At 45.8% G+C, this 26514-nt stretch overlaps 1 protein-coding gene across 2 annotated transcripts in view; it reads left to right on the forward strand.

Annotated features, from left to right (window-relative positions):
- LOC140429071 (rapamycin-insensitive companion of mTOR-like) overlaps positions 1-26514 on the forward strand; it is a 321889-nt gene that overhangs the window by 87308 nt on the left and 208067 nt on the right. The window contains exons 4-6 of one of the 2 annotated variants that reach the window (XM_072515622.1): positions 9663-9727; positions 10543-10674; positions 22834-22897. In XM_072515622.1, the coding sequence (XP_072371723.1) occupies positions 9663-9727; positions 10543-10674; positions 22834-22897 (261 nt within the window). Of the gene's footprint in view, positions 1-9662; positions 9728-10542; positions 10675-22833; positions 22898-26514 lie in introns of those variants that run through there. The other variant, XM_072515623.1, reaches the window with a different exon arrangement.

Consider the following 26514-nt stretch of genomic DNA (forward strand, 5'->3'; position numbering starts at 1 on the left):
GGCTGATCCCATCCTGGCCTCATCTCCACCGTCCTGCATGTTCTCCATACCCTTCAACCCATTACCAATTAAAAATCTGCCGAACTCCTTCTCAAATTTACTCACTGTCCCTGCCTCTGGGGTAGCGAATTCCACAGATTCACAACCCTTTGGGAGAAGTATTTTTTCCTCACATCTGTTTTAAATTTGCTACCTCTTATTCAAAGATTATGACCACTCGTTTTAGAATTCCCCTCGAGGTGGGCGGCACGGCAGCACAGTGGTTAGCGTTGTTGCTTCACACCTCCAGGGTCCCAGGTTCGATTCCTGGCTTGGGTCACTGTCTGTTTGGAGTCTGCACGTTCTCCCTGTGTCTGTGTGGGTTTCCTCCGGGTGCTCCAGTTTCCTCCCACAAGTCCGGAAAGATGCGCTGTTTAGGTGAATTGGACATTCTGAATTCTCCCTCAGTGTACCCGAAGAGGCGGCGGAATGTGGCGATTAGGGCCTTTTCACAGTAACTTCATTGCAGTGTTAATGTTGGCCTACTTGTGACAATAAAGATTATTATTATTAAAAGGAAGCATCAGCTCCTTGCCAGTGCTCTCCACCCTCTTGAAAATGTAATTTAAAATGTGCATTTAATGCCATTTGCTGTCCATACTTTTTGTTTCCATCTTAGAGCGAATCTCGTTCTAACTGGTGTAACTTGACCTTCAGGGGGTTAATAAATCTGGAGAATGAGTCATCTGGGGCTCCCATCTTTACAATACTCTGCTATCATTGACAAATTCCCTGCTTTCATTTTCTGCCAAGTTGGTGCAGGTGCACGTAGGTGAGCAGCAACCCCACTCCTAGCTACTGCTGGGGGCTAAAGAAATGCATCCTGATACTGGTAACCTCTCCCCATGCTGCCTTCAAGGTTCTTTTGCAGCCTCTGTTATACTCAAGTTAGAAAATGGTAGATTCCTATAGCTCTTTTCCCCACGGATAACGATGACTGAACAGAGTTCCCTAGGCTGTAATATAGAATTTATTCATAAAGAATTATAACTTGATAAAAATTGGAGAATGTCCAGTGACATTTGATCCAGGTGTTGAAGGAATCAATGTTTTGTGTCCAGGTGTGCTACATGATTCTATCTAAACGTTATTTATATTCCCTTTCATAAAATAAGTATCTAAACTAAATTAGGCAGTTATTGTCGAAGTGTTTTGGTGTCTCCATGTGTTGCATTTGCTGAGAAGATTATTGCGGGTTCGATATTCAACTTGGAATTCTTTTCGTAGCAAACAGGTCATTGAAAATAAGCCGTGTTTAAGTAACCCTGTTGATAACACACAAATTGAGGAAATACCTGAAACAGTTTGAGCTGGTTACAAGGAATTACTGAAAAGATACTATAGAATAGTTGAGACTCTGCGTGTTTTTGTTTCTCTTTCTCTAATAGTCGAGTTTCCGCAGCTGGCACTCCATAGAAGTGTTTGCATATCAAATCCTCTCGGGCCACTGAGATGAGTAGGCCAGTGAGTGAGGACAGTGTCTGTCTTTCACTCTCTCTCTCTCTCTCTCTCTCTCTCTCTCTCTCTTCCCCCTCCCTTCCTGTCTTTCTTTCTCTCTTCCTGACTTGCCTCCTCTTAAGGTTTGTAACGTGAGGGCAAGCAGGCTAGGCTGGTGATCTGATCTCTAAATCTTGAGTGTCACACACTGATGTTTTCCTCCTGATGTCACGCTGGCGATAAATATTACTGCAGCTTCCTTCAACTAAGAAGATGCTTGTCATTTCTCCCTTCACAGCACCGACTAGCTGGGCTGAATTTCCACATGTGGCAAACTGCTTCCACTATTTTGCCCATCTGCCTAATGTGTGAATTTTAGAGTAGTCAACTCTCCTGCGTTATGCTCGGGTCGTCAGGAACAAATCTCCTCGGCATTGCTGCACACAGCCATGAAAAGCAGGGAAGTGGAGTTGATTGGCAGTGCCCCAGTGACATGAAGTAGAATCTTAGGGCAGCAGAGAGACCGACGGGGTGTATTTCTGCTAGGAGCTTGGTCTCAACTGGAGCCTGGTCTCAACTGGAGCCTTTCAGTCTTTTGTAGGCTGTTAAATTTCAAATAATATTTGCTTACGTTCTGGCTGCAGCATATGACTTTGTGGATAGGTATTGGTAGTAACTTTTCTATTACAGTTTTTTTGTCCTTGTGCCTCCCCAATCTCATTTTGTCACATGTCTGTAGCCTGCCCAGTGAGGGAACGATAGGGGATGAGGTGCTGTGAATGAATAAACAATTGCTGGATTCCTCTCTCCCTTATTGTAGTGGATTTTGAAATGAGGTTAAATTACCACTCTTCAACTGCCTTAACAGTCTATATAATGCTCAAAAGATACTGTGTGTGTATACGCGTACGTGTGTGTGTGTGTACGTGTACCCTGACACACAGGGCCGGCATACGTGATGGCTTTGTGTTAGGAAATGCAAGCATAATAGTAAGAAAGGAACAAGAATGAACTTATGGTGCCTGGGAGGTTGTCCATTGATATTTAAACACAGAACATAGAACATATGGTGCAGAAGGAGGCCATTCGGCCCATCGAGACTCATCGACCCACTTAAGCCCTCACTTCCACCCTTTCCCCGTAACCCAATAACCCCTCCTAAACTTTTGTTTTGGTCACTAAGGGCAATTTATCATGGCCAATCCACCTAACCTGCACGTCTTTGGACTGTGGGAGGAAACCGGAGCACCCGGAGGAAACTCACGCAGACACTGGGAGAACGTGCAGACTCCGCACAGACAGTGACCCAGCGGGGAATCGAACCTAGGACCCTGGTGCTGTGAAGCCACAGTGCTAGCTACTTGTGCTACCGTGCCGTAAAATTAAATTTTATTTTTGCAAATATGTTCTTGAACGTATGGCCTCTAGGGGACCCGGCTCCAGCTCCCTACTAAGATCGCCGACATGGTGCTGAAGAAATTGCCGCAAAAGTTTGCTCCCTGAGAAAATGCCCAGAACATATGTACGTGATTGGCTGGGCCACTCCCCCACCGCTCGCACTCATCTTCTACCCCCTCAAACACCCGACTCATCCTTGCCCTCATTAAGTGTGCCCAATGCACTACCTTTAGTTCTTTGAGCCCGAGCCTCGCACACGACGACATGGCATTCACCCTCCTTAAGGCCTCACACCACACCCCCTCCACTTCACCCCCTAGTCCTCTCCTATTTTGCCTTAATCCCGTCCAGCAAGACCTTGTCCTCTGCCAGCAGCCTCCCATAGATACCCAAAGATTTGCCCTCCTCCAACCCGCCAATGACAGTACCCTCACCACCACCGTGCATTTGTATCTAATTTTATCGAGTGGGCTCATGCCTCATCTTCATACTTTTTACTCAGCTGGACCATATCAAACTATGTACAGCAGTAACCCTCCTGTAGAAACTGGACCAGAACTAATCAAATTCATTTTTACCCAGCAAACTTCTGGCATGGATTTTAACATGGATTTTCTGTTCAAGGCCATGGTATGTTATCAGTAAGGGAGTCTAGGGTTATGGAGACAAGGCGAGAAAGTGAAGTTGAGGACTATCATATCACATCAGCCATGATCTCATTTAATGGTACAGCAGACTGGATGGGCTGTTCCTATGTCTTATGGCCGTATACATTTGCACATCTAGTATCATTTATTTACTCAAGGCAATACAACACAATTGCTCCTCTATTGTATCACACATGAAGTCGTGGTCCACATTGGCACTAACGACATAGGTAGGAAAGGGGACAAGGATGTCACGCAGGCTTTCAGGGAGCTAGGATGGAAGCTCAGATCTAGAACAAACAGAGTTGTTATCTCTGGGTCGTTGCCCGCGCCACGTGATAATGAGATGAGGAATAGGGAGAGAGAGCAATTAAACACGTGGCTACAGGGATGGTGCAGGCGGGAGGGATTCAGATTTCTGGATAACTGGGGCTCTTTCTGGGGAAGGTGGGACCTCTACAGACAGGATGGTCTACATCTGAACCTGAGGGGCACAAATATCCTGGGGGGGGAGATTTGTTAGTGCTCTTTGGGGGGGTTTAAACTAATGCAGCAGGGGCATGGGAACCTGGATTGTAGTTTTAGGGTACGGGAGAATGAGAGGATAGAGGTCAGGAGCACAGATTTGACGTCGCAGGAGGGGGCCAGTGTTCAGGTAGGTGGTTTGAAGTGTGTCTACTTCAATGCCAGGAGTATACGAATTAAGATAGGGGAACTGGCAGCATGGGTTGGTACCTGGGACTTCGATGTTGTGGCCATTTCGGAGTCATGGATAGAGTAGGGACAGGAATGGACGTTGCAGATTCCGGGGTTTAGGTGTTTTAGTAAGCTCAGAGAAGGAGGCAAAAGAGCGGGAGGTGTGGCGCTGCTAGTCAAGAGCAGTATTACGGTGGCGGAGAGGATGCTAGATGGGGACTCATCTTCCGAGGTAGTATGGGCTGAGGTTAGAACAGGAAAGGAGAGGTCACCCTGTTGGGAGTTTTCTATAGGCCTCCAAACAGTTCTAGGGATGTAGAGGAAAGGATGGCGAGGATGATCCTGGATAAGAGCGAAAGTAACAGGGTAGTTATTATGGGAGACTTTAACTTTCCAAATAGTGACTGGAAAAGATATAGTTCGAGTACATTAGATGGGTCGTTTTTTGTGCAATGTGTGCAGGAGGGTTTCCTGACACAATATGTTGACAGGCCAACAAGAGGCGAGGCCACGTTGGATTTGGTTTTGGGTAATGAACCAGGCCAGGTGTTGGATTTGGAGGTAGGAGAGCACTTTGGGGACAGTGACCACAATTCGGTGACGTTTACGTTAGTGATGGAAAGGGATAAGTATACACCGCAGGGCAAGAGTTACAGCTGGGGGAAGGGCAATTATGATGCCATTAGACGTGACTTGGGGGGGATAGGCTGGAGAAGTAGGCTGCAAGTGTTGGCACACTGGATAAGTGGAGCTTGTTCAAGGATCAGCTACTGCGTGTTCTTGATAAGTACGTACCGGTCAGGCAGGGAGGAAGGCGTAGAGCGAGGGAACCGTGGTTTACCAAAGAAGTGGAATCTCTTGTTAAGAGGAAGAAGGAGGCCTATGTGAAGATGAGGTGTGAAGTTTCAGTTGGGGCGATGGATAGTTACAAGGTAGCGAGGAAGGATCTAAAGAGAGAGCTAAGACGAGCAAGGAGGGGACATGAGAAGTATTTGGCAGGTAGGATCAAGGAAAAGCTTCTATAGGTACGTCCGGAATAAGCGAATGACTAGGGTAAGAGTAGGGCCAGTCAAGGACAGAGATGGGAAGTTGTGTGTGGAGTCTGAAGAGATAGGCGAGATACTAAATGAATATTTTTCGTCTGTATTCACTCAGGAAAAAGATAATGTTGTGGAGGAGAATGCTGAGACCCAGGCTATTAAAATAGATGGCATTGAGGTACGTAGGGAAGAGGTGTTGGCAATTCTGGACAGGCTGAAAATAGATAACTCCCGGGGCCTGATGGGATTTATCCTAGGATTCTCTGGGAGGCCAGGGAAGAGATTGCTGGACCTTTGGCTTTGATTTTTATGTCATCATTGGCTACAGGAATAGTGCCAGAGGACTGGAGGATAGCAAATGTGGTCCCTTTGTTCAAAAAGGGGAGTAGAGACAACCCCGGCAACTATAGACCGGTGAGCCTCACGTCTGTAGTGGGTAATGTCTTGGAGGGGATTATAAGAGACAAGATTTATAATCATCTAGATAGGAATAATATGATCAGGGATAGTCAGCATGGCTTTGTGAAGGGTAGGTCATGCCTCACAAACCTTATCGAGTTCTTTGAGAAGGTGACTGAACAGGTAGACGAGGGTAGAGCAGTTGATGTGGTGTATATGGATTTCAGTAAAGCATTTGATAAGGTAGTGAACTCGCCAACATTGAGGGCATTTAAAAGTTTATTGGATAAGCATATGGACGATAATGGCATAGTGTAGGTTAGATGGCTTTTGTTTCGGTGCAACATCGTGGGCCGAAGGGCCTGTACTGCGCTGTATCGTTCTATGTTCTATGAAGCTGGGGGAGAATGTGAGGCTCGAAGGAAGCAGCACCATTTGGCCACTTACTCATAAAAGCCACATCTCATTGTAACAGTGTTACCGGGATTACCACCCATTGATTTTGTGTTATACGTCCCAACAATGTGTGGGATAGGATAGGAAGCTATCATGTTCATTGCAATGCACAACAATGTATGGTGCAAGCAGGGTTTCCCAAACTTTTCCAGCCACGGAACCCTTAAGACCTCCCAAGAGTACTGATGGAACCCCTGAGAAACATTCTTCTTGAGTTGAAGAATTAAACCACAAAAGATTGATTATTTTCTCGCAATAGAAACCTAATTTATAGAACTTTTTCTATTTCTTATATTTCTATTTCCTATTTGTAATCTTTTATTATACTTATAAAAGTTCTCATTTAGAATAAAATACTAGAGTCTAACCTTTTTGTTATTTGTTATGGGAGACGTGATGTTGCTCCTTGCGTTGAAGTGGTTAATGGGTGCAGTGCTGCTGGAAAACTGGATTCTGACACACACTCTCTCTCTTTCTCACATTTGCCCCTCTCTTTTTCGCTCTCTCACAACACACACAGCTCTCTCTCTCTCACATATAATATATATATATATATATATACACGCACCTCTCTCACATCTTTCCTACACACACACGTCTCTTTCTCACACCTCTTTCTTACACACGCGTCTCTCTCTCACCTCTTACACACGCACGTCTCTCTCACGTGCACACTGCCCTCGCCCATTTATGCACGCCACCCCCGCCTTCCATTCCCAACTTGAGGCCTACTTCTGCCTGATAGCCACTTCCCCTATAACTAGAAATGCCCCCGTCATCTGGACCCACCCCCGTCGTCTGGACCCCCCCCCCCCCCCGCCCCAATCCGGAAAATTTGATTCTCATTCCGTTTCCAGTTTGCCCTCTGGAGAAGCCAGCCTCTGATTGGGCAAGCAGCTTTGAAGCATTTTTCAAATTTATATAACAGCCTGGTCTGCTGTGGACCCCCTGGAAGCCTCTTTCAGAACCCAGTATGGGAAATTCTGGTGCCGAGTATAACATTTAATTACAACAGAATGGTCTACTCTCCCTGCAAATGATATTTCAATTCCCTTACCTAACCAACAAAACACAAACAGGAAATTAAAGAGGAAATGGCCTCTTCAAACTGATCGTGTTGCTTCATACAGGACTTGTATATTTTCACATATTAAATTGTACAATTTTTGATATTTAAATTTTTAGCAAAGGCAGGGAGGTGGGAGGAGTGAGCTGGCAATTGGCATAATGGCAAAATTCCAATTCACAATGTTAGGTTTAATCTATTGATGCTAGTAAATTTGAGGGCAAATAACCTATTAAGTGATCCACCTACCCTGCACATTTTTTTGGGTTGTGGGAGTGAGACCCACACAGTCACTGGGAGAATGTGCAAACTCCACACAGATAGTGACCTGGGGCCAGAATCGAACCTGGGTCCTCAGTGCCATGAGGCAGCAATGCTAACCACATTGTCATCCTCATAGAATCATACCAGACAACACCACTACCATCCCTGTGTATGTCCTGGCCCACCTGATGTGGTGGCACAGTCAGGACGGGACAGCAGGTTAGCACAGGGGTTAGCACATTGCTTCACAGCTCCAGGGTCCCAGGTTCAATTCCCAGCTTGTGTCACTGTCTGTGTGGAGTCTTCACGTTCTCCCCATGTCTGCGTGAGTTTCCTCCGGGTGCTCCGGTTTCCTCCCACAAGTCCCGAAAGATGTACTTGTTTGGTGAATTGGACATTCTGAATTCTCACTCTGTGTACCCGAACAGGTGCCATAGTGTGGTGACTAGGGGAGTATCACAATAACTTCATTCCAGTGTTAATGTAAGCCTATGCCTACTTGTGACACTAATAAAGATTATTATGGGAAGTCAATAACCAGGGGGATTTAGATGGGATTCATGGACAAATATTTTTGTGCAGACACTGGTGGGAGTCTGGAACTCACTGCCTGAAAGGGTGGTAGAGGCAGGAACTCTCAACTTTTAAGAAGCATTAAGATGAACACTTGAAGCACCATAGTATACAAGGCTATGGACCAAGTGCTGGTAAATAAAAATAGATAGGCGTTTGATAGCTGATGCAGATACAATGGACCGAAGGGCCACTTTTTGTGCTGTAAAACGGGTTGACTATACCAAGTGATTGAGTAGCATTGGAACATATTGTGCAAAAGGACAGACCTTGATTATGTGTGTGTGTGTCGGTGGGTGGGGGGGGGGGGGGCACGCAGACAACGGCAGTTCAGCTCCGGAACGTGACTGCTCTCCCACGTCCATCCTTGATGTACCGTACCGCACTTCAGGACACGCTCCTGGAAATTATGAAAGCAAACAAGTACATGGCAGTTCGCCTCAGCCTCTTGTTTTCTTTGGCCACCACAGCCATCTAGCTTCCAACAAAGCAAGGTGATCACCGTGCCTCGACAGTACTTTATCCACACCCTCCAGCACCTCACCTTCTTCACTGTCTCTGCAGTTTCTTCCAGTCTGACGGACAGAGCCCAGGGCCACCTCAGTCTACTTCACAGGCTCTCCGATATCAATTTCCACTGTTTATTGAAGTGCTCATCGAATTTGTTTGCCAGCACACTAGAGAGCATATCCGCTGTTATCAGGGAGGCCACTGTTTCCCACATAGCCTCCGCCATTTTCTCCATCGGTCAAAGAATTACCTCCGACAGGCTGCTTACCTCTTTTTTTCGGCATTGGCTCGGCACAGGTAACCTGTATCTTCAAAGAAATACATTTTTCTGTAAAGCCTGGGCGAAAGGCCTCTAAAAGAAGGATCCTGGCATGAGCTGCCTAGTGAGCGACCTCTCCTCACATGCTGCCACTGGAAGTGATCAATTCTATTTTCAAGACAAAATGTTTTTTGAAAGATTATTTCCTCTCATTGGGATTATCACTGACAATGTGAGAAGAAGTCTCACATGTGACAGGTGGGGTTACTGGGTTATGGGGATAGGGTGGAGGTGTGGACCTTGGGTAGGGTACTCTTTCTAAGAGCTGGTGCAGACTCGATGGGCCGAATGGCCTTCTGCACTGCAAATTCGATGAAAAAAAAAGTCAGGAGAATTTCTTTTTACACAGTGTTGTAGGAGGGAATGTTCCATAGCCTGCTTCAATTATTAGGGAAAATTTGATAAATATTTAAAACACAGGAATACGGAGAGAAAATGGACAATGGAATTTGTTCAGCATTGCAGTAACACTGATGCATTAGGCCATTTAGCTGCCTCCTTGGTGTAAACGTCTGTGATTCAATCAAGTGAATTTGTTGGAATACTGAAAGACCATTCTGTTTTTTCCTTTCTCTTTCAATGTTGTTATTTGGCCTCCACTTGACAGTTGCCCAGTGTGGCGTGACTGGAATCAGAAGCTCATTCTTTGGGAAGCCATAGTGCCGACTTGTCTTATTATGCCATGCTGCAGCATTCAAATGTTTGGTCCTCATGCAATATTCTGTTTCTAACAGTAGGCATAAAGTTAGTAATACTGTTTAGACTTGACATTTTGGTAACATTTGCATTTTAAATGGTCCATCTCTGTTCCTCCACAGTTACTCTGTAATGTTGGCCACTGGGAAGAGAAACTATGCTTTACTTATGAAGAAATTATTATATGGTAAGTTCAATAAATAGATTGTGGTTGATATGTGGAAGCACATGATTTCTTTCACTGCCGAGAGTTTTTTTGCATTGACCAAGTTCAAAGGGTTTCCTCTCCAGAGTAATGTGGATCTTTCAACTTTTGTCTTCTAAACAATGATCACTGATAGTCATCTAGGCATTGGGTTTAAACCCTGCTCCAGCATTTAAATATGAGATGAAATCTGATATTTCATTGTGGTACTGAGGGTGCCCTGCATTGCTTGAGTTGTCTTTTAGGTAAGATAATAAATTATGACCCTATCCATGTCTTGAAGTTTATATTTGAAAATAACATGGGGCATTCTCTTGGTACTGTAGCCAATATTTATTCTTTAATCAAAACGGCTAATAATTACAACAATTACAACTTGTATTCATATAAACATCCCAAGGTAGAATATTGGAGATCTACCATGAGTGCTTTGGAATGAGGTAGCAAAGTCATGAATAAGGGTTTCAGAAAAATGGTGGTGAAGTGAGTGCCATGACCGTACATGTGAAAACTAATGCTGTGCTTTTGGATGATATTGCTGAAGGAAGTGTGCAGATGAGAAATAGGGGAGTAAGGATAGAAGATCCTTGAGGGGACAAGAGGTAATGGAAAAAGAGTGTGAATAACAACTGTTGCAACCATGCAAAATCATCCACGGCCAGAATTGAACCCGGGTTCCTGGCGCTGTGAGGCAGCAGTGCTAACCACTGAGCTACCATGCTGCCCCAACGTACTTGGTAAGTAGATACTGTATAAATGCTTGTTCCTCCTTAATAAACATTTGTTCTCTTACACAGTTTGCGATTAGCATTGTTAAATGAAGCTAAAGAGGTGCGTGCAGCTGGTCTCCGTGCCCTCCGATATCTCATCAGAGACTCCAGTATTCTGCAGAAGGTGCTGATGCTGCGTGTGGATTATTTAATAGCTAGGTTTGTATATGTTCTTGGTGGCTATTTGATTATTTCAGTTATACGATGTTTCATGAAAAATATGTAATAGGTTGCCCAATTGCTAAATGTACTGACTAGTTGGAACTTACATAAGTGTGTGCAATTTCTTGTTGTGAACTTGCATCTCTAAGGACCTGGGCTGAGACTATTACAAACTCGATTCATTTGCACCCTTACTGCTGGCAGGGAGATTTCCATCCTGTAGCTCTAAAGCTGTTTTCCTATTAGTCTAAAGCGGCATTAGTATTTTGCTACAGAGGTTTCATTCATTTGCCTGATATCAGCTTCAAAGATAAAATTATCAGTTTGTCCAAGCCATAAATTGGCATATCCAGCTTCAACACAATGAGTTGGCGTCTCCATCAGGGCACTGTCCGATATTTCAATCTGGAGAGCGTTCACTTTGAAAGGACAGTGGACAATGCAGCTGTAGTACCCTATTATCTTTTAAGATAGTTTATGCATATATGAAACCAATTTTGCTGTTTATTGATCTTCCAGCCTCTTTCACACTTGACTGAAACGACTGTGGTCAATTTTTGAAAGAAACTGATTGTCTGATGTTGACATTGATAAGATACAACATGAGACAAATTGTGGACTTAATGGGTGGACACTGCCGCAAGGCTTTTAATATATAAATATATTGTTTGGGAGAAATTCATTTGCGTAACGGCAGGTTTCGGCAATTCCTCATGAGCAGACAGCGCAGCAGGATGTTGCTTGTGCAGCCCACAGGATTTCTTCAATAATGTCATTGAGGAAACGCGCACAGGTAACATCCCATGTCGCTGCCTGTTCCCAAGGAATTGGCGTATGTCAGCGCAATACCACTTGAACTGGGGCTGCAGAATCCATTTTTCCACCTATACGTTGGTTTGCTCCTCCACCCCAAATGGCATTGGCAAGATTGAAAATCTGTTGGATTGTGGCACTAAACTGCAATGACTCCTCTGCTAACTACTGCGGAAACCATTTATTGTTGCTCTGTGATAGTTAATAGTGCTGAGCTCTCAGCAGGAACACGTAGCACATGAGGTCAGAGTGACTGCCCTTGACCATGTGTGGTCCCAGGGAGCCCTAGTTCAATGGGAATCGGGGAAACTCCATTATTTGGAGCCGTACCTTGCATAGAGGAAGAAGGTTGCGGTTGGAGGCCAATCATCTCAACCCCCAGGACTTCGTTGCAGGAGTTTCTTGGAGTTAGTCTCCTAGGCCCAACCATCTTCAGGTGCATCATCAGTGAGCCAGAAGTGGGGATATTTGCTCACCATTGCACGGTGCTCAGTACCATTAACTAGGGTACAGAAGCGGTCTGTGTCCATATGCAACAAGACCTAGACAACGCTCGGGTTTGGGCTGATTTGGCAAGTAATATTTTGGTCTCCAACAATTGGGAATCTAATCATCTGCCCATGACGATCAATGTCATTGCCATCACTGAATCCCCCATTATCAATATCCTCGGGGTTACCATTGACCAGAAACTGAACTGGACTAGTCACATAAATACCATGGCTGCAAGTGCAGCTCAGAGGTGGGGAATCCTGAGGTGAGTAACTTGCCTCGTGTCTCCCCAAAGCCTGTCCACATCTATAAAGCACAAGTCAGGAGTATGATTGCCTGGGTGAGTGCAGCTCCAACAACACTCTGAAAGCTCAACACCATCAAGGACAAAGTAACCCACTTGGTCAGTTCCCCATCCACCACCTTTAAAGATTCAATTTCTCCACCACCGATGCACAGTGGCAACAGTGTGTACCATCTACCAGATGCAATGCAGCAACTCACCAAAGCTCCTTTGATCGCACCTTTCAAATCCTCAACCTCTACCACCTAGAGTGACAAGGGCAGCCGATGTATGGGAACACCACCTGCAAATACCCCTCCAGGTCTCATACAATCTTGACTTGGAAATATATTGCCGTTCCTTCAGTGTTGCTGGATCAAAATCCTAGAATTCCCTCCCTAACAGCATTGTTGATGTGCAGCAGTTCAAGAAGGGAACTCACCACCACCTTCACAAGGGTATATGGGGATGAGCAATAATTGCTGCCCCTGTCAGCAATATTCTCATTTCATGACAGAATAATTTTTTTAAAAATTGATTGGCACGCACAGCCTCTGCTACAGTATGATTTGCGCTTTTTGCTGTTTGTGAATCGGTGGACAGAATGTACCTGTCAATGTCATGCTGGATTTAGAAGCGGACAGAAAGATTTGATGGCTTTCCTGCCATAGTCGGACTGATTTAAAAGTACTGGCATGAGCCCGTTTTAAAAGATTAATAACAGGCTACTGATCTACCAGAATGATAAATATCCCGAATTTCCAAACCTAGTTCTGAAAATATTATTATGCACATGGATATAGGTATGCCTGTGTGCGAGTGATCATTAAATGGACTGGTCACACCCATGAGAAACAAGTCTTTGGAAAACTTAATTTCTCATCAGGGCTGAAGATGTAGGGATTAGGAAATGCTCAACAGAAATGAAGGTCAATGAATCTCGAGCTGTAAACATGAGCCTGAAGGCAAATGCTGATTATCCCAGCTCCCATACTGCCAGCAAAAAGATCTGTGTCTCTTGGTGCTATGTACAGATGCTACTGCCAAAATTGGGTCAAAACAGGCCCAGATCTACCTGCAGATACAATGATAGGTTACTTTGTGAGAACCACTCCAGGGGCGTCATTCTCCGACCCCCCGCCGGGTTGGAGAATCGCCGGGGGCTGGCGTGAATCCCGCCCCCGCCGGTTGCCGAAGTCTCCGGCACCGGAGATTCGGCGGGGGCGGGAATCGCGCCGCGCCGGTTGGCGGGCCCCCCCCGCTCGATTCTCCGGCCCGGATGGGCCGAAGTCCCGCCGATAAATTGCCTGTCCCGCCAGCGTGGATTAAACCACCTTTTGAACGGCGGGTCAAGGCGGTGTGGGCGGGCTCCGGGGTCCTGGGGGGGGGCGCGGGGCGATCTGGCCCCGGGGTGTGCCCCCACGGTGGCCTGGCCCGTGATCGGGGCCCACCGATCCGCGGGCGGGCCTGTGCCGTGGGGGCACTCTTTCCCTTCTGCCTCCGCCACGGTCTCCACCATGGCGGAGGCGGAAGAGACTCCCTCCACTGCGCATGCGCGGGAAACTGTCAGCGGCCGCTGGCACTCCCGCGCATGCGCCGCCCCGAGATGTTATTTCCGCGCCAGCTGGCGGGGCAACAAAGGCCGTTTCCGCCAGCTGGCGAGACGGAAATCCCTCAGGCGCCGGCCTAGCCCCTCAATGTTGGGGCTCGGCCCCCAAAGATGCGGAGCATTCTGCACCTTTGGGGCGGCGCGATGCCCGTCTGATTGGCGCCGTTTTGGGAACCAGTCGGCGGACATCGTGCCGTTTCGGGAGAATTTCGCCCCAGGTTAGTGAAATGAAAGTCGCCAAAATCCCAGACAATCATAGGCTGCTCTCCCCTTTTGAGAGACAGTTAACTGGTGGTGATTTAACCTGAGTGTCATCACTTCACAGGCAAAGGGCAAGGTTGAGAAGGCAGGGCCTTCATGAATAGCTTCCAGCGATGCGGGAAATGAACCCATGCTGTTGCCGTTGCTCCACATCACAAACCAGCTGTCCAGCTAACTGACCCAGGCTAGTAATACTGTGACAGTTTACCATAACTACCCTCACGGGCAGCACGGTAGCCTTGTGGATAGCACAATTGCTTCACAGCTCCAGGGTCCCAGGTTCGATTCCGGCTTGGGTCACTGTCTGTGCGGAGTCTGCACATCCTCCCCGTGTGTGCGTGGGTTTCCTCCGGGTGCTCCGGTTTCCTCCCACAGTCCAAAGATGTGCGGGTTAGGTGGATTGGCCATGATAAATTGCCCTTAGTGTTCAAAATTGCCCTTAGTGTTGGGTGGGGTTTACTGGGTTATGGGGATAGAGTGGAGGTGTTGACCTTGTGTATGGTGCTCTTTCCAGGAGCTGGTGCAGACTCGATGGGCTGAATGGCCTCCTTCTGCACTGTAAATTCTATGAAACTATAAGGGTCACCACTCCAGGACAGCAATGCCATAGAATGTTTACTGGGCAGAAAGAGGGTATTCACCCCTTCATGTCTGCAACGGTCAAAAAAGAAGAAAAATATACTAGCCACCCATTTTACCGACACTTTCAGCACCTGGTCCGGGGCCTTGCTGGTTCCAACACTTCAGATACAGGTCCAAGTAACTTTTAAATGAGTCGAGCGTTTCCGCCTCAACCACCAACTTAGACAGGGGATCCCAGATTCCCACCCCCCTCTGGGTGAAAAGGATTTTCCTCATGTCCCCTCTAATCCTTCTACCAATCAAATTAAATCAATGCCCCCATGTAACTAACTGACCCCTCAGCGAGGGGAAAAAGGTCTTTCCTGTCTACCCTGTCTAGGCCACTCATAATTTTGTACACCTCAATTAGGTCACCCCGTGGCCTCCTCTGTTCACAGAACCACACCGTGCCGAAAAGGCCATTCGGCCGTTGGGTCTGCTCCGACACGTGAACAAACCTACCTACCTAATCCCATTTATCAGCACTTGGCCCATAGCCTTGAATGTTATGACGTACCGTGCAGCCGCCTCTACCACCCTCACAGGCATTACATTCCAGACCGTCACCACCCTCTGGGTAAAAACGTTTTCCTCACATCCCTCCCTAAAACCTCCTGCCCCTCACCTTGAACTTGTGTCCCCTCGTAACTGACCCTTCAGCTAAGGGGAACAGCTACTCCATCTCCGCCGTGGCCCTCAATCTTGTGCATCTCGATCAGGCCACCCCTCAGTCTTCTCTGCTCCCACAAAAAAAAGATTTTTTGTATATTCTCTTTACTTCCCTAATTTGCATTCTTACTTTACCTTTGTACTTTCTATACTTCTAGTCTTTCTACAGTACTCAGTCTTTTGTGACACATTAGCTTTCTTTTTTTGTTTTATTTTGACCTGTATGCTTTTGGAAGGCCAGGGGGCTCGAGTTTTGACAGTACCACCCTTTTTCTTTGAGGGGACATGTCTTACACCATGCCCATAGAATGTCACATTTGAATGCCTTCCACTCCCACTGATTTGACAAGGTTTTTTCTCCTAATAGCTGTCCCCAGTCCACTCTCGCCAGCTCAACTCTCAACTTTGTAAAATTTTGTCTTCCCCCATTTAGAACTTTGTGCTTGTTCTATCTTTCTTCCTTTCCATAACAATGTTAAACCTAACTATATTATGGTTTTTATCTCCAAATGGTCCACCTCTGCTACTTCGTCCACTTGCCCAGCTTCGTTTCCTAAGACAAAATTTAGAATTGCACCTTCTCTCGTTGCGCTTGTTATATTCTGGCTAAAAGCATTCTTTTGATGTTGAAGAATTTTGCACTCTCTGTGACCTTCACACGGTTCATACCCCAATTGATATTGCACAATAAATGGTAGAACACTTGCGAGTGCTGACAGGCAAAGAGATCTGGGCTTGCATGTCCACCAATCACTGAAAGTGGCAACGCATGTGGATAAGGTGGTCAAGAGGGCATACGGCATGCTGGCCTTCATCGGTCAGGGCATTGAATATAAAAATTGGCAAGTCATGTTGCAGCTGTACAGGACCTTAGTCAGGCCTCATTTGGAATAGTGTGTACAATTCTGGTCGCCACACTACCAGAAAGATGTGGATGCTTTGGAGAGGGTACACAAGCAGTTTACTAGGATGTTGCCTGGTATGGAGGGCATTAACTATGAGGAGAGGTTAGATAAACTCGGTATGTTCTCATAACGGAGGCTGAGAAGTGACCTGATAGAGGTCTACGTGATTGAGTAGCATGGACAGAGTGGATAGTCAGATGCTCTTTCCTAGGGTAGGAGAGTCAAGTACTAGGGGACATAGGTTTAAAGTGCGTGGGAAAACATTTAGAACAGATGTGCGAGGCAAGTTATTTTTACACAGAGGGTGGTAAATATATGGAACGTGCTGCCTGGAGAGGTGGTAGGAGCAGGTACAATAGAGGCATTTAAGGGCCATCAAGACAAATATATGACTGGGTGGGAATGGAAGGATACGGACTCCCTAAGTGCAGACTGTTTTTAGTTCAGGCAGGTACCATGGTCGGCGCAGGCTTGGCGGGCCAACGGGCTTGTTCCTGTGCTGTTTTGTTCTTTGTCGTTGAAGTCTTCAATGATTACTACCCTGTTGTTTTTGCACTCAGAAATCTGTTTACATATTTGCTCTTCTAACTCCCTTCCACTATTTGGGGTCTACAGTACAGTCCTAGCAGTGTGGTTGCCCCTTTTGTTTTATTTCTGAGCTCAATTCATATGGCCTCATTTGATGCTTCATATATCATCGCTCCTCGTGCCTAACTAATTTAGTGGAATTTTTTGAGGACATTACCAGTGCGGTAGATAACGGGGAGCCAATGGATGTGGTATATCTGGATTTCCAGAAAGCCTTTTGACAAGGTGCCACACAAAAGGTTGCTGCATAAGATAAAGATGCATGGCATTAAAGGTAAAGTAATAGCATGGATAGAGGATTGGTTAATTAATAGAAAGCAAAGAGTGGGGATTAATGGGTGTTTCTCTGGTTGGCAATCAGTAGCTAGTGGTGTCCCTCAGGGACCAGTGTTGGGCCAACAACTGTTCACAATTTACATAGATGATTTGGAGTTGGGGACCAAGGGCAATGTGTCCAAGTTTGCAGACGACACTAAGATGAGTGGTAAAGCAAAAAGTGCAGAGGATACTGGATGTCTGCAGAGGGATTTGGATAGGTCTAAGTGAATTGGCTAGGGTCTGGCAGATGGAATACAATGTTGACAAATGTGAGGTTATCCATTTTGGTAGGAATAACAGCAAAAGGGATTATTATTTAAATGATAAAATATTCAAACATGCGGCTGTGCAGAGAGACCTGGGTGTGCTAGTGCATGAGTTGCAAAAAGTTGGTTTACAGGTGCAACAGGTGATTAAGAAGGCAAATGGAATTTTGTCCTTCATTGCTAGAGGGATGGATTTTAAAACTAGGGAGGTTCTGCTGCAATTGTATAAGGTGTTAGTGAGGCCACACCTGGAGTATTGTGTTCAGTTTTGGTCTCCTTACTTGAGAAAGGATGTACTAGCACTGGAGGGTGTGCAGAGGAGATTCTCTAGGTTAATCCCAGAGCTGAAGGGGTTGGATTACGAGGAGAGGTTGAGTAGACTGGGACTGTACTCGTTGGAATTTAGAAGGATGAGGGGGGATCTTATAGAAACATATAAAATTATGAAGGGAATAGATAGGATAGATGCGGGCAGGTTGTTTCCACTGGCGGGTGAAAGCAGAACTAGGGGGCATAGCCTCAAAATAAGGGGAAGTAGATTTAGGACTGAGTTTAGGAGGAATTTCTTCACCCAAAGGATTGTGAATCTATGGAATTCCTTGCCCACTGAAGCAGTAGAGGCTCCTTCATTAAATGTTTTTAAGATAAAGATAGATAGTTTTTTGAAGAATAAACTGATTAAGGGTTATTGTGTTCGAGCCGGAAAGTGGAGCTGAGTCCACAAAAGATCAGCCATGATCTCATTGAATGGCGGAGCAGGCTCGAGGGGCCAGATGGCCTACTCCTGCTTCTAGTTCTTACGTTCTTATGTTCTCACAGCTGTAATTGATTCTTTATCTCACCTTTTTCATTCTCCTCAGTTTACTTTGAGAGTCACCACTGTTGCCAATTCGCACCGGAGACGCCAATAATGTTGCCAAATTAACTAGAAATGGCAGTTATTAATGATAATATTGCTTTTCAGAGTCGCCATGTATCAAATGATACCACCACAAGGCTTTACCGGAAATCGATCAAAGACCAAACCACCAGTTAGTTAGTTCAAGTTCAATGATAGTTTATTTACACACAAGAATTACTTCAACATGCAACATAAAACACTACAAGCTAAATTCCACCTAACACTACAACAACCTGTACTTAACTTCAGGCACCCGACTTTATGCAGAGGAACAAGGCCTTTGTTTGGATCTTGCGTGGCTGGGTCTGGAGAAGTGACTTTGTTTCTGCTGGGCTCGTCCGTCTGGTAGCGATCGTTGGTCTTGAACTTGCTTCTGGTCGTGATGCTGCAGTTGGTTTTAGGCGTAAGCCGGGGCCAAGAGAGTGCCGGTGCGCCGGGACCAAAACAGACTGAACACATGGCAGTGTCTCTCTTTATCCTTCTGGGGTTTCGCGCTCTTTTGGACGGTCCTTAGCTTTGGACCCAATAATTCGGCAGGCTTCGATTACTGCCTTCGATTTTGGCCTATAAAGGAGCCTTGATGGCGAGGCGTGTCCTGAGCGGTCATTGACCTTGGCCTTTTGGGCTTACTGAGCAAGGGAGTGGCGCCGATGAGTCTGTTTCTGTATCTGTTACCTGAGTACAGGCCTTTTGTTCTGGGGAAATGGGCCATTAGAATGCAAAGTAGCTGGGGGTTTCGATAGCGTCTAGTTATCTGAGTTGCCAATATACATAAGAGAGTCAGTACTCCGGTGCAGTAATGCAGTGACAGTTTACTGTGAGAGTCAGCACACCGGTGCAGTAATGCAGTGACGGTTTGCTGTGAGAGTCAGTACTCCGGTGCAGTAATGCAGTGACGGTTTGCTGTGAGAGCCAGCACTCCGGTGCAGTAATGCAGTGACAGTTTACTGTGACAGTCAGCACTCCGGTGCAGTACTGCAGTGACATTTTACTGTGAGAATCAGCACTCCGGTGCAGTAATGCAGTGACGGTTTGCTGTGAGAGTCAGTACTCCGGTGCAGTAATGCAGTGACATTTTACTGTGAGAGTCAGCACTCCGGTGCAGTACTGCAGTGACATTTTACTGTGAGAGTCAGCACTCTGGTGCAGTAATGCAGTGATCGTTTACTGTGAGAGTCAGCACTCCGGTGCAGTAATGTAGTGACAGTTTACTGTGACAGTCAGCACTCCGGTACAGTAATGCAGTGACATTTTACTGTGAGAGTCAGTACTCCGGTGCAGTAATGCAGTGACCGTTTACTGTGAGAGTCAGCACTCCGGTGCAGTAATGCAGTGACAGTTTACTATGAGAGTCAGCACTCCGGTACAGTACTGCAGTGACATTTTACTGTGAGAGTCAGCACTCCGGTGCAGTAATGTAGTGACAGTTTACTGTGACAGTCAGCACTCCAGTGCAGTCTGAAGAGATAGGCGAGATACTAAATGAATATTTTTCGTCAGTATTCACTCAGGAAAAAGATAATGTTGTGGAGGAGAATGCTGAGACCCAGGCTAATAGAATAGATGGCATTGAGGTACGTAGGGAAGAGGTGTTGGCAATTCTGGACAGGCTGAAAATAGATAAGTCCCCGGGTCCTGATGGGATTTATCCTAGGATTCTCTGGGAGGCCAGGGAAGAGATTGCTGGACCTTTGGCTTTGATTTTTATGTCATCATTGGCTACAGGAATAGTGCCAGAGGACTGGAGGATAGCAAATGTGGTCCCTTTGTTCAAAAAGGGGAGCAGAGACAACCCCGGCAACTATAGACCGGTGAGCCTCACGTCTGTAGTGGGTAAAGTCTTGGAGGGGATTATAAGAGACAAGATTTATAATCATCTAGATAGGAATAATATGATCAGGGATAGTCAGCATGGCTTTGTGAAGGGTAGGTCATGCCTCACAAACCTTATCGAGTTCTTTGAGAAGGTGACTGAACAGGTAGATGAGGGTAGAGCAGTTGATGTGGTGTATATGGATTTCAGCAAAGCGTTTGATGAGGTTCCCCACGGTAGGCTATTGCAGAATATACGGAGGCTGGGGATTGAGGGTGATTTAGAGATGTGGATCAGAAATTGGCTAGCTGAAAGAAGACAAAGGGTGGTGGTTGATGGGAAATGTTCAGAATGGAGTTCAGTTACAAGTGGAGTACCACAAGGATCTGTTCTGGGGTCGTTGCTGTTTGTCATTTTTATCAATGACCTAGAGGAAGGCGCAGAAGGGTGGGTGAGTAAATTTGCAGACGATACTAAAGTCGGTGGTGTTGTCGATAGTGTTGAAGGATGTAGCAGGTTACAGAGGGATATAGATGAGCTGCAGAGCTGGGCTGAGAGGTGGCAAATGGAGTTTAATGTAGAGAAGTGTGAGGTGATTCACTTTGGAAGGAATAACAGGAATGCGGAATATTTGGCTAATGGTAAAGTTCTTGGAAGTGTGGATGAGCAGAGGGATCTAGGTGTCCATGTACATAGATCCCTGAAAGTTGCCACCCAGGTTGATAGGGTTGTGAAGAAGGCCTATGGAGTGTTGGCCTTTATTGGTAGAGGGATTGAGTTCCGGAGTCAGGAGGTCATGTTGCAGCTGTACAGAACTCTGGTACGGCCGCATTTGGAGTATTGCGTACAGTTCTGGTCACCGCATTATAGGAAGGACGTGGAGGCTTTGGAGCGGGTGCAGAGGAGATTTACCAGGATGTTGCCTGGTATGGAGGGAAAATCTTATGAGGAAAGGCTGATGGACTTGAGGTTGTTTTCGTTGGAGAGAAGGTTAAGAGGAGACTTAATAGAGGCATACAAAATGATCAGGGGGTTGGATAGGGTGGACAGTGAGAGCCTTCTCCCGCGGATGGATATGGCTGGCACGAGGGGACATAACTTTAAACTGAGGGGTAATAGATATAGGACAGAGGTCAGAGGTAGGTTCTTTACGCAAAGAGTAGTGAGGCCGTGGAATGCCCTACCTGCTACAGTAGTGAACTCGCCAACATTGAGGGCATTTAAAAGTTTATTGGATAAACATATGGATGATAATGGCATAGTGTAGGATGGATGGCTTTTGTTTCGGTGCAACATCGTGGGCCGAAGTGCCTGTACTGCGCTGTATCGTTCTATGTTCTATGTAATGCAGTGACAGTTTACTGTGAGAGTCACCCCTCCGGTGCAGTAATACAGTAACAATTTTCTTTGGTACTATTGTTTCTGATGAAGTATACAACTGCAGTAATGGAATTAATGCGGCAGTATCTAAGTGAACTGCTGGACTTTAGAGCTGATATGCAACGCACTGATCAAATTGAAGATATGTTGATGCTAAAAATTCTGTTTCAGCTCTTGTGTTTTTGAGCTCCATCACAATGCCATAGAAATGGCTTGAAAAATTATCATTTTGTCTGAATATTGGGCTTCTCATTATAAGAAGGCTTTTTTGGTTTTAGTGAGGATGAGTGCAGACTTTCTTGAATCTTACCTAATATGAAGAAGTACGAAATTGAAAAAATTGGGTCTTTTTTGTTAGGGCAATACAGATTTTGGGCCAATATGTTAGAAGTCTTTAAAAGTATATAAAAATGGAGCAGGATAGATAGAAACAAACCATTTTCAGTAGTTGAGAGGTCAAGAGCGAAGGGCCATTGTTTGTATATGTAAATTATTATGAGGAAAGGTTGGGCCTGTTTCCATTGAAGAATGAGAGGTGGCCTTATTGAAACATAGGATTCAGAGGGAGCTTGATAAGGTGGATGTTGAAAGGCGGTTTTCCCTTGTGGGACACGGGACACAGTTTGAAATAAGCGATCTCCCATTTCAGATGGAGATGAGAATTTTTTTCTCTGAGGTCATTGGTCTATGGAATTTTCTTCCCGAGAGAACAGTGAAGGCTGGGTCATTGAATATTTGTACGGCTAAGAACTCACACTAAAAGATTCAAAAACAGCTTCTTCCTGGCTGTTACCAGACTCCTGAATGACCCTCTTATAAACTGAACTGATCTCTCCATGCATCTTCTCCATTGAGTAGCACTACACTCCGTATGCTTCACCCAATGTCTAAGTATTTACAGTTTGTATTTATCCTATGTCCTATGTTTCTCATGTATGGAACGATCTGTCTGGACTGTACGCAGACAATACTTTTCACTGTACCTCGGTACACATGACAATAAATCTAAGTGATAGATTCTTGATTGACAAATCAGTCAGATGGTATGGGGGACAGATAGTAGAGTAGAATTGTGGCCACAGTTGGATCAGCCATGATCTTGTAAAGTAAGGAAGCAGACTCGAGGGGCCAAATTGCCAACTCCTGCATCTAATGTGTATGTTCATGTGAGTCATTTCTTGAGTGTTACAATACAGTGACATGAATGAACACGGTCTTTGTGATCTTCTTTCTCCAGATGTATAGACATACAACAGAGTAACGAGGTGGAGCGAACACAAGCTCTTCGATTAGTTCGAAAGGTAAACACTCAGTAATGCTATGCTTCAATACAGGACTTGCAAATATCATAGTCCACGAAATCTCCTTGCAACAAACTGGATGGAGAATTGTTTGAATAATAGACTATGCCGATGTCAATTCTGTAGCCTGGGAATTTATCTTCAAAGTGTTCATGTTTCCTTCTCCTCCATTGACCTTGATACAGAAGAAACCGGCTGCATAATATGGAGAGAAGCTGTTTTTCCTCTGTTACTTTTCAGATGCTATTCTTGTTTGTTTAATCATTATCCATTCAAGTTAGATGCAGCACTGGATACTGTAGTGTAGAGGAACTTTTACTTTGTATCTAACCTACCGCTGTAACTGTCCTGGGAGTTTTTTTATGGGAGCAGTGTAGAGGGAGCTTTACTCAGTATCTAACCCTGTGCTGTATCTGTCCTGGGAGTGTTTGATGGGGACAGTGTAGAGGGAGCTTTACTCTGTATCTGACCTGTGCTGTACCTGCCCTGGGAGTATTTGATGGGAGTGTAGAGGGCGCTTTACTCCTTATATATCTATACCACATGGTATTCTTGCAGTAGGCATGTTAACGTGACAGTGTAGACAAAGGTTTACTCTATATCTGACATGTGCGGTACCCTCTGGTTTCCTCCCACAGTCCAAAAATGTGCAGGTTAGTTGGATTGGCATGCTAAGTCTTCTTTATTGTCCGAAGATGTGCAGGTTAGGTGGGGTTATGGGGATAGGGAGTGGACCTAGGTAGGGTGCTCTTGGTCAGTGTAGACTCAATGGGCCGAATGGCCTCCTTCTGCACTATATATTCTATGATAGATGGGGCCATGGACCAGTGTTAAAAATTAGAACAGAAGAACTCGTAAGAACAAGGAAAAAGGCCCGGAGATCAACAAGGCCAATCTTTTTTGATATCTGAAATCACCTGCTAGCCCTCCCAAACCCCTCAGTTGCTTTTTTCTACCTCTTGTAGCCTCTTCTATGTTTTGACACTGTTATAAGACCATAAGACATAGGAGCAGAATTAGCCACTCGGCCCATCGAGTCTGTTCCGCCATTCAATGATGGCTGATATTTTCTCATCCCCACTCTCCTGCCTTCTCACCATAACCCCTGATCCCCTTATTAATCAAGAACTGTTCATTTGTTCTTCCCTGGTAACATATTGACCACGTGATTAACCTTTGGGTGAAAAACATTTCTCCTATCTTTCAACTTCTGTCATTTTCAACTTGTGTGCCAGGTGCCTCAGCCCATCAGCACAGTGAACAATTCGTTTTGAATACTTCCAATTAGGGTGGCACGGTAGCACATTGGTTAGCACTGCTGCCTCACGGCGCCGATGACCCGGATTTGATCTTGGTCCCCGGTCACCGTCTGTGTGGAGTGTGCACATTCTCCCTGTGTCCATGTGTGTCTCAGCCTTGCAACCCAAAAAGATGTGCTGGGTAGGTGAATTGGCCACACTAAATTGCCCCTTAATTGGGGAAAAAATTGGGTACTCTAAAATTTAAAAAAAAGAATACTTCCAACTGTCAATTCCTGTCATATATTCTTAAACTTCAAAGAGAAGTTTGAATTTCCTCAAATCTGAAATGTGTGATAGATGTGTAGAAGTAATTAATGCAGTTTTAGCTTTTGTCTGTTTTGGTAAGACGCCAGTATGGTAATTAGGAGTTTGGAGACAGGAGGTGAAAAAGGAAGAGAGCAGATTCATTCTGTTACTTCGGTCAAGTATCATCACAGAATTATCATAAAATTTACAGTGCAGAAGGAGGCCATTCGGCTTATCGAGTCTACACCAGTCCTTGAAAGAGCACCCTACTTAAGCCCACACCTCCACCCTATCCCCATAACCCAGTAACCCCACCTAACCATTTTGGACACTGAGGGGCAATTTAGCATAGCCAATCCACCTAACCTGCACATCTTTGGACTGTGGGAGGAAACCGGAGCACCCGGAGGAAACCCACGCAGACACGGAGAACGTGCAGACTCCACACAGATTGTGACCCAAGCCGAGAATCGAACCTGGGACCCTGGAGCTGTGAAGCAACAGTGCTAACCACTGTACTACCGTGCCACCCTGTATGTGGGCACGCTAAGAGGTTGCCATTTTTAGTGAGTGAGAGAGTGATTGGAAGGTATGCAATAGATTTTGTACTTGTGATGTTTTCCCTCCGTGTTTGCTGTACCTCAATTACACCACTTCAATAATTTCACCAATTGTGCCAGAGATTTGGAAAGTTCATTTTTCTTTTTCGAAGTGAGATGGCGGGGTTTGCAAGTAGTTCTTTTTATCATTTACGGGATGTGGGCGTCGCTTGTTAGGCCAGCATTTATTGCCCTTCAGGTGAATTGTTGTCTTGAACCGCTGCAGTCCCTGGGGTGTAGGTGCATCCACTGTGCTGCGAGGGATGGCGTTCCAGGATGTTGCCCCAGCGACAGTGAAGGAACAGCGATATATTTCCAAGTCAGAGTGGTGAGTGACTTGGAGGGGAACATCCAGGTGGTGGGGTTCCCAGGTATCTGCTGCGCTTGTCCTTCTAGATGGGAGTGGTCGTGGGTTTGGAAGTTGCTGTCTAAGGAACCTCGGTGAGTTACTGCAGTGCATCTTGTAGATGGTACACACGGCTGCCACTGTTCGTCAGTGGTGGAGGGTTTCAATGTTTCTGGAAGGGGGAGCAATCAAGTGGGCTGCTTTGCCCTGGATGGTGTCGAGATTCTTAAGTATTGTTGGAGCTGCACTCATTCTGGCAAGTGGAGAGTACTCCATTTCACTCCTGACTTGTGCCTTGTCGATGGTGGAGAGGTTTGGGGAGTAGGATTCCTAGCCTCTGACCATTCTCTGGTCAGAATTAATGTGGCTAGTCCAGTTCAGTTTCTGGTCAATAGTAAACCCCAGCATGTTGATTGTGGGGGATTCAGCATCGGTAATAGCACATAGAACATACAGTGCAGAAGAAGGTCATTCGGCCCATTGTGTCTGCACCGACCCACTTAAGCCCTCACTTCCACCCTATCGCCGCAACCCAATAACCCCTCCTAACCTTTTTGGTCACTAAGGGCAATTTATCATGGCCAATCCACCTAATCTGCACGTCTTTGGACTGTGGGAGGAAACTCCGGAGCACCCGGAGGAAACCCACGCAGACACGGGGAGAATGTGCAGACTCCGCACAGACAGTGACCCAGCGGAGAATCGAACCTGGGACCCAGGCGCTGTGAAGCCACAGTGCTATCCACTTGTGCTACCGTGCTGCCCACTAATGCCATTGAATGTCAAGGGGCGGTGGTTAGATCCTCTCTTGTAGGAGATAGTCATTACCTGGCACTTGCGAGGCGCAAAAGTAACTTGACACTTGTCAGCCCAAGCCGAGATATTGTCATTTGGACATGGACTGCTTCATTAACTGAGGAGTCGCGAATGGTACTGAACATTGTGCAGTCAGCTGCAAACATCCCCACTTCTGACCTTGTAGAAGCATAGAAAATAGAAGTAGGATGAGGCCATCTGGCCTTTTGAGCCGGCACCGCCATTCATTATGATTATGGCTGATCATCAAGTTCAATACCATGATCCCACCTTTTCCTCCTACCCCCCCCAACCCTTTAGCCCCAAGAG

This window comes from Scyliorhinus torazame, chromosome 9 (assembly GCF_047496885.1).
Source record: "Scyliorhinus torazame isolate Kashiwa2021f chromosome 9, sScyTor2.1, whole genome shotgun sequence".
In the NCBI taxonomy this organism is placed as follows: Eukaryota; Metazoa; Chordata; class Chondrichthyes; order Carcharhiniformes; family Scyliorhinidae; genus Scyliorhinus; species Scyliorhinus torazame.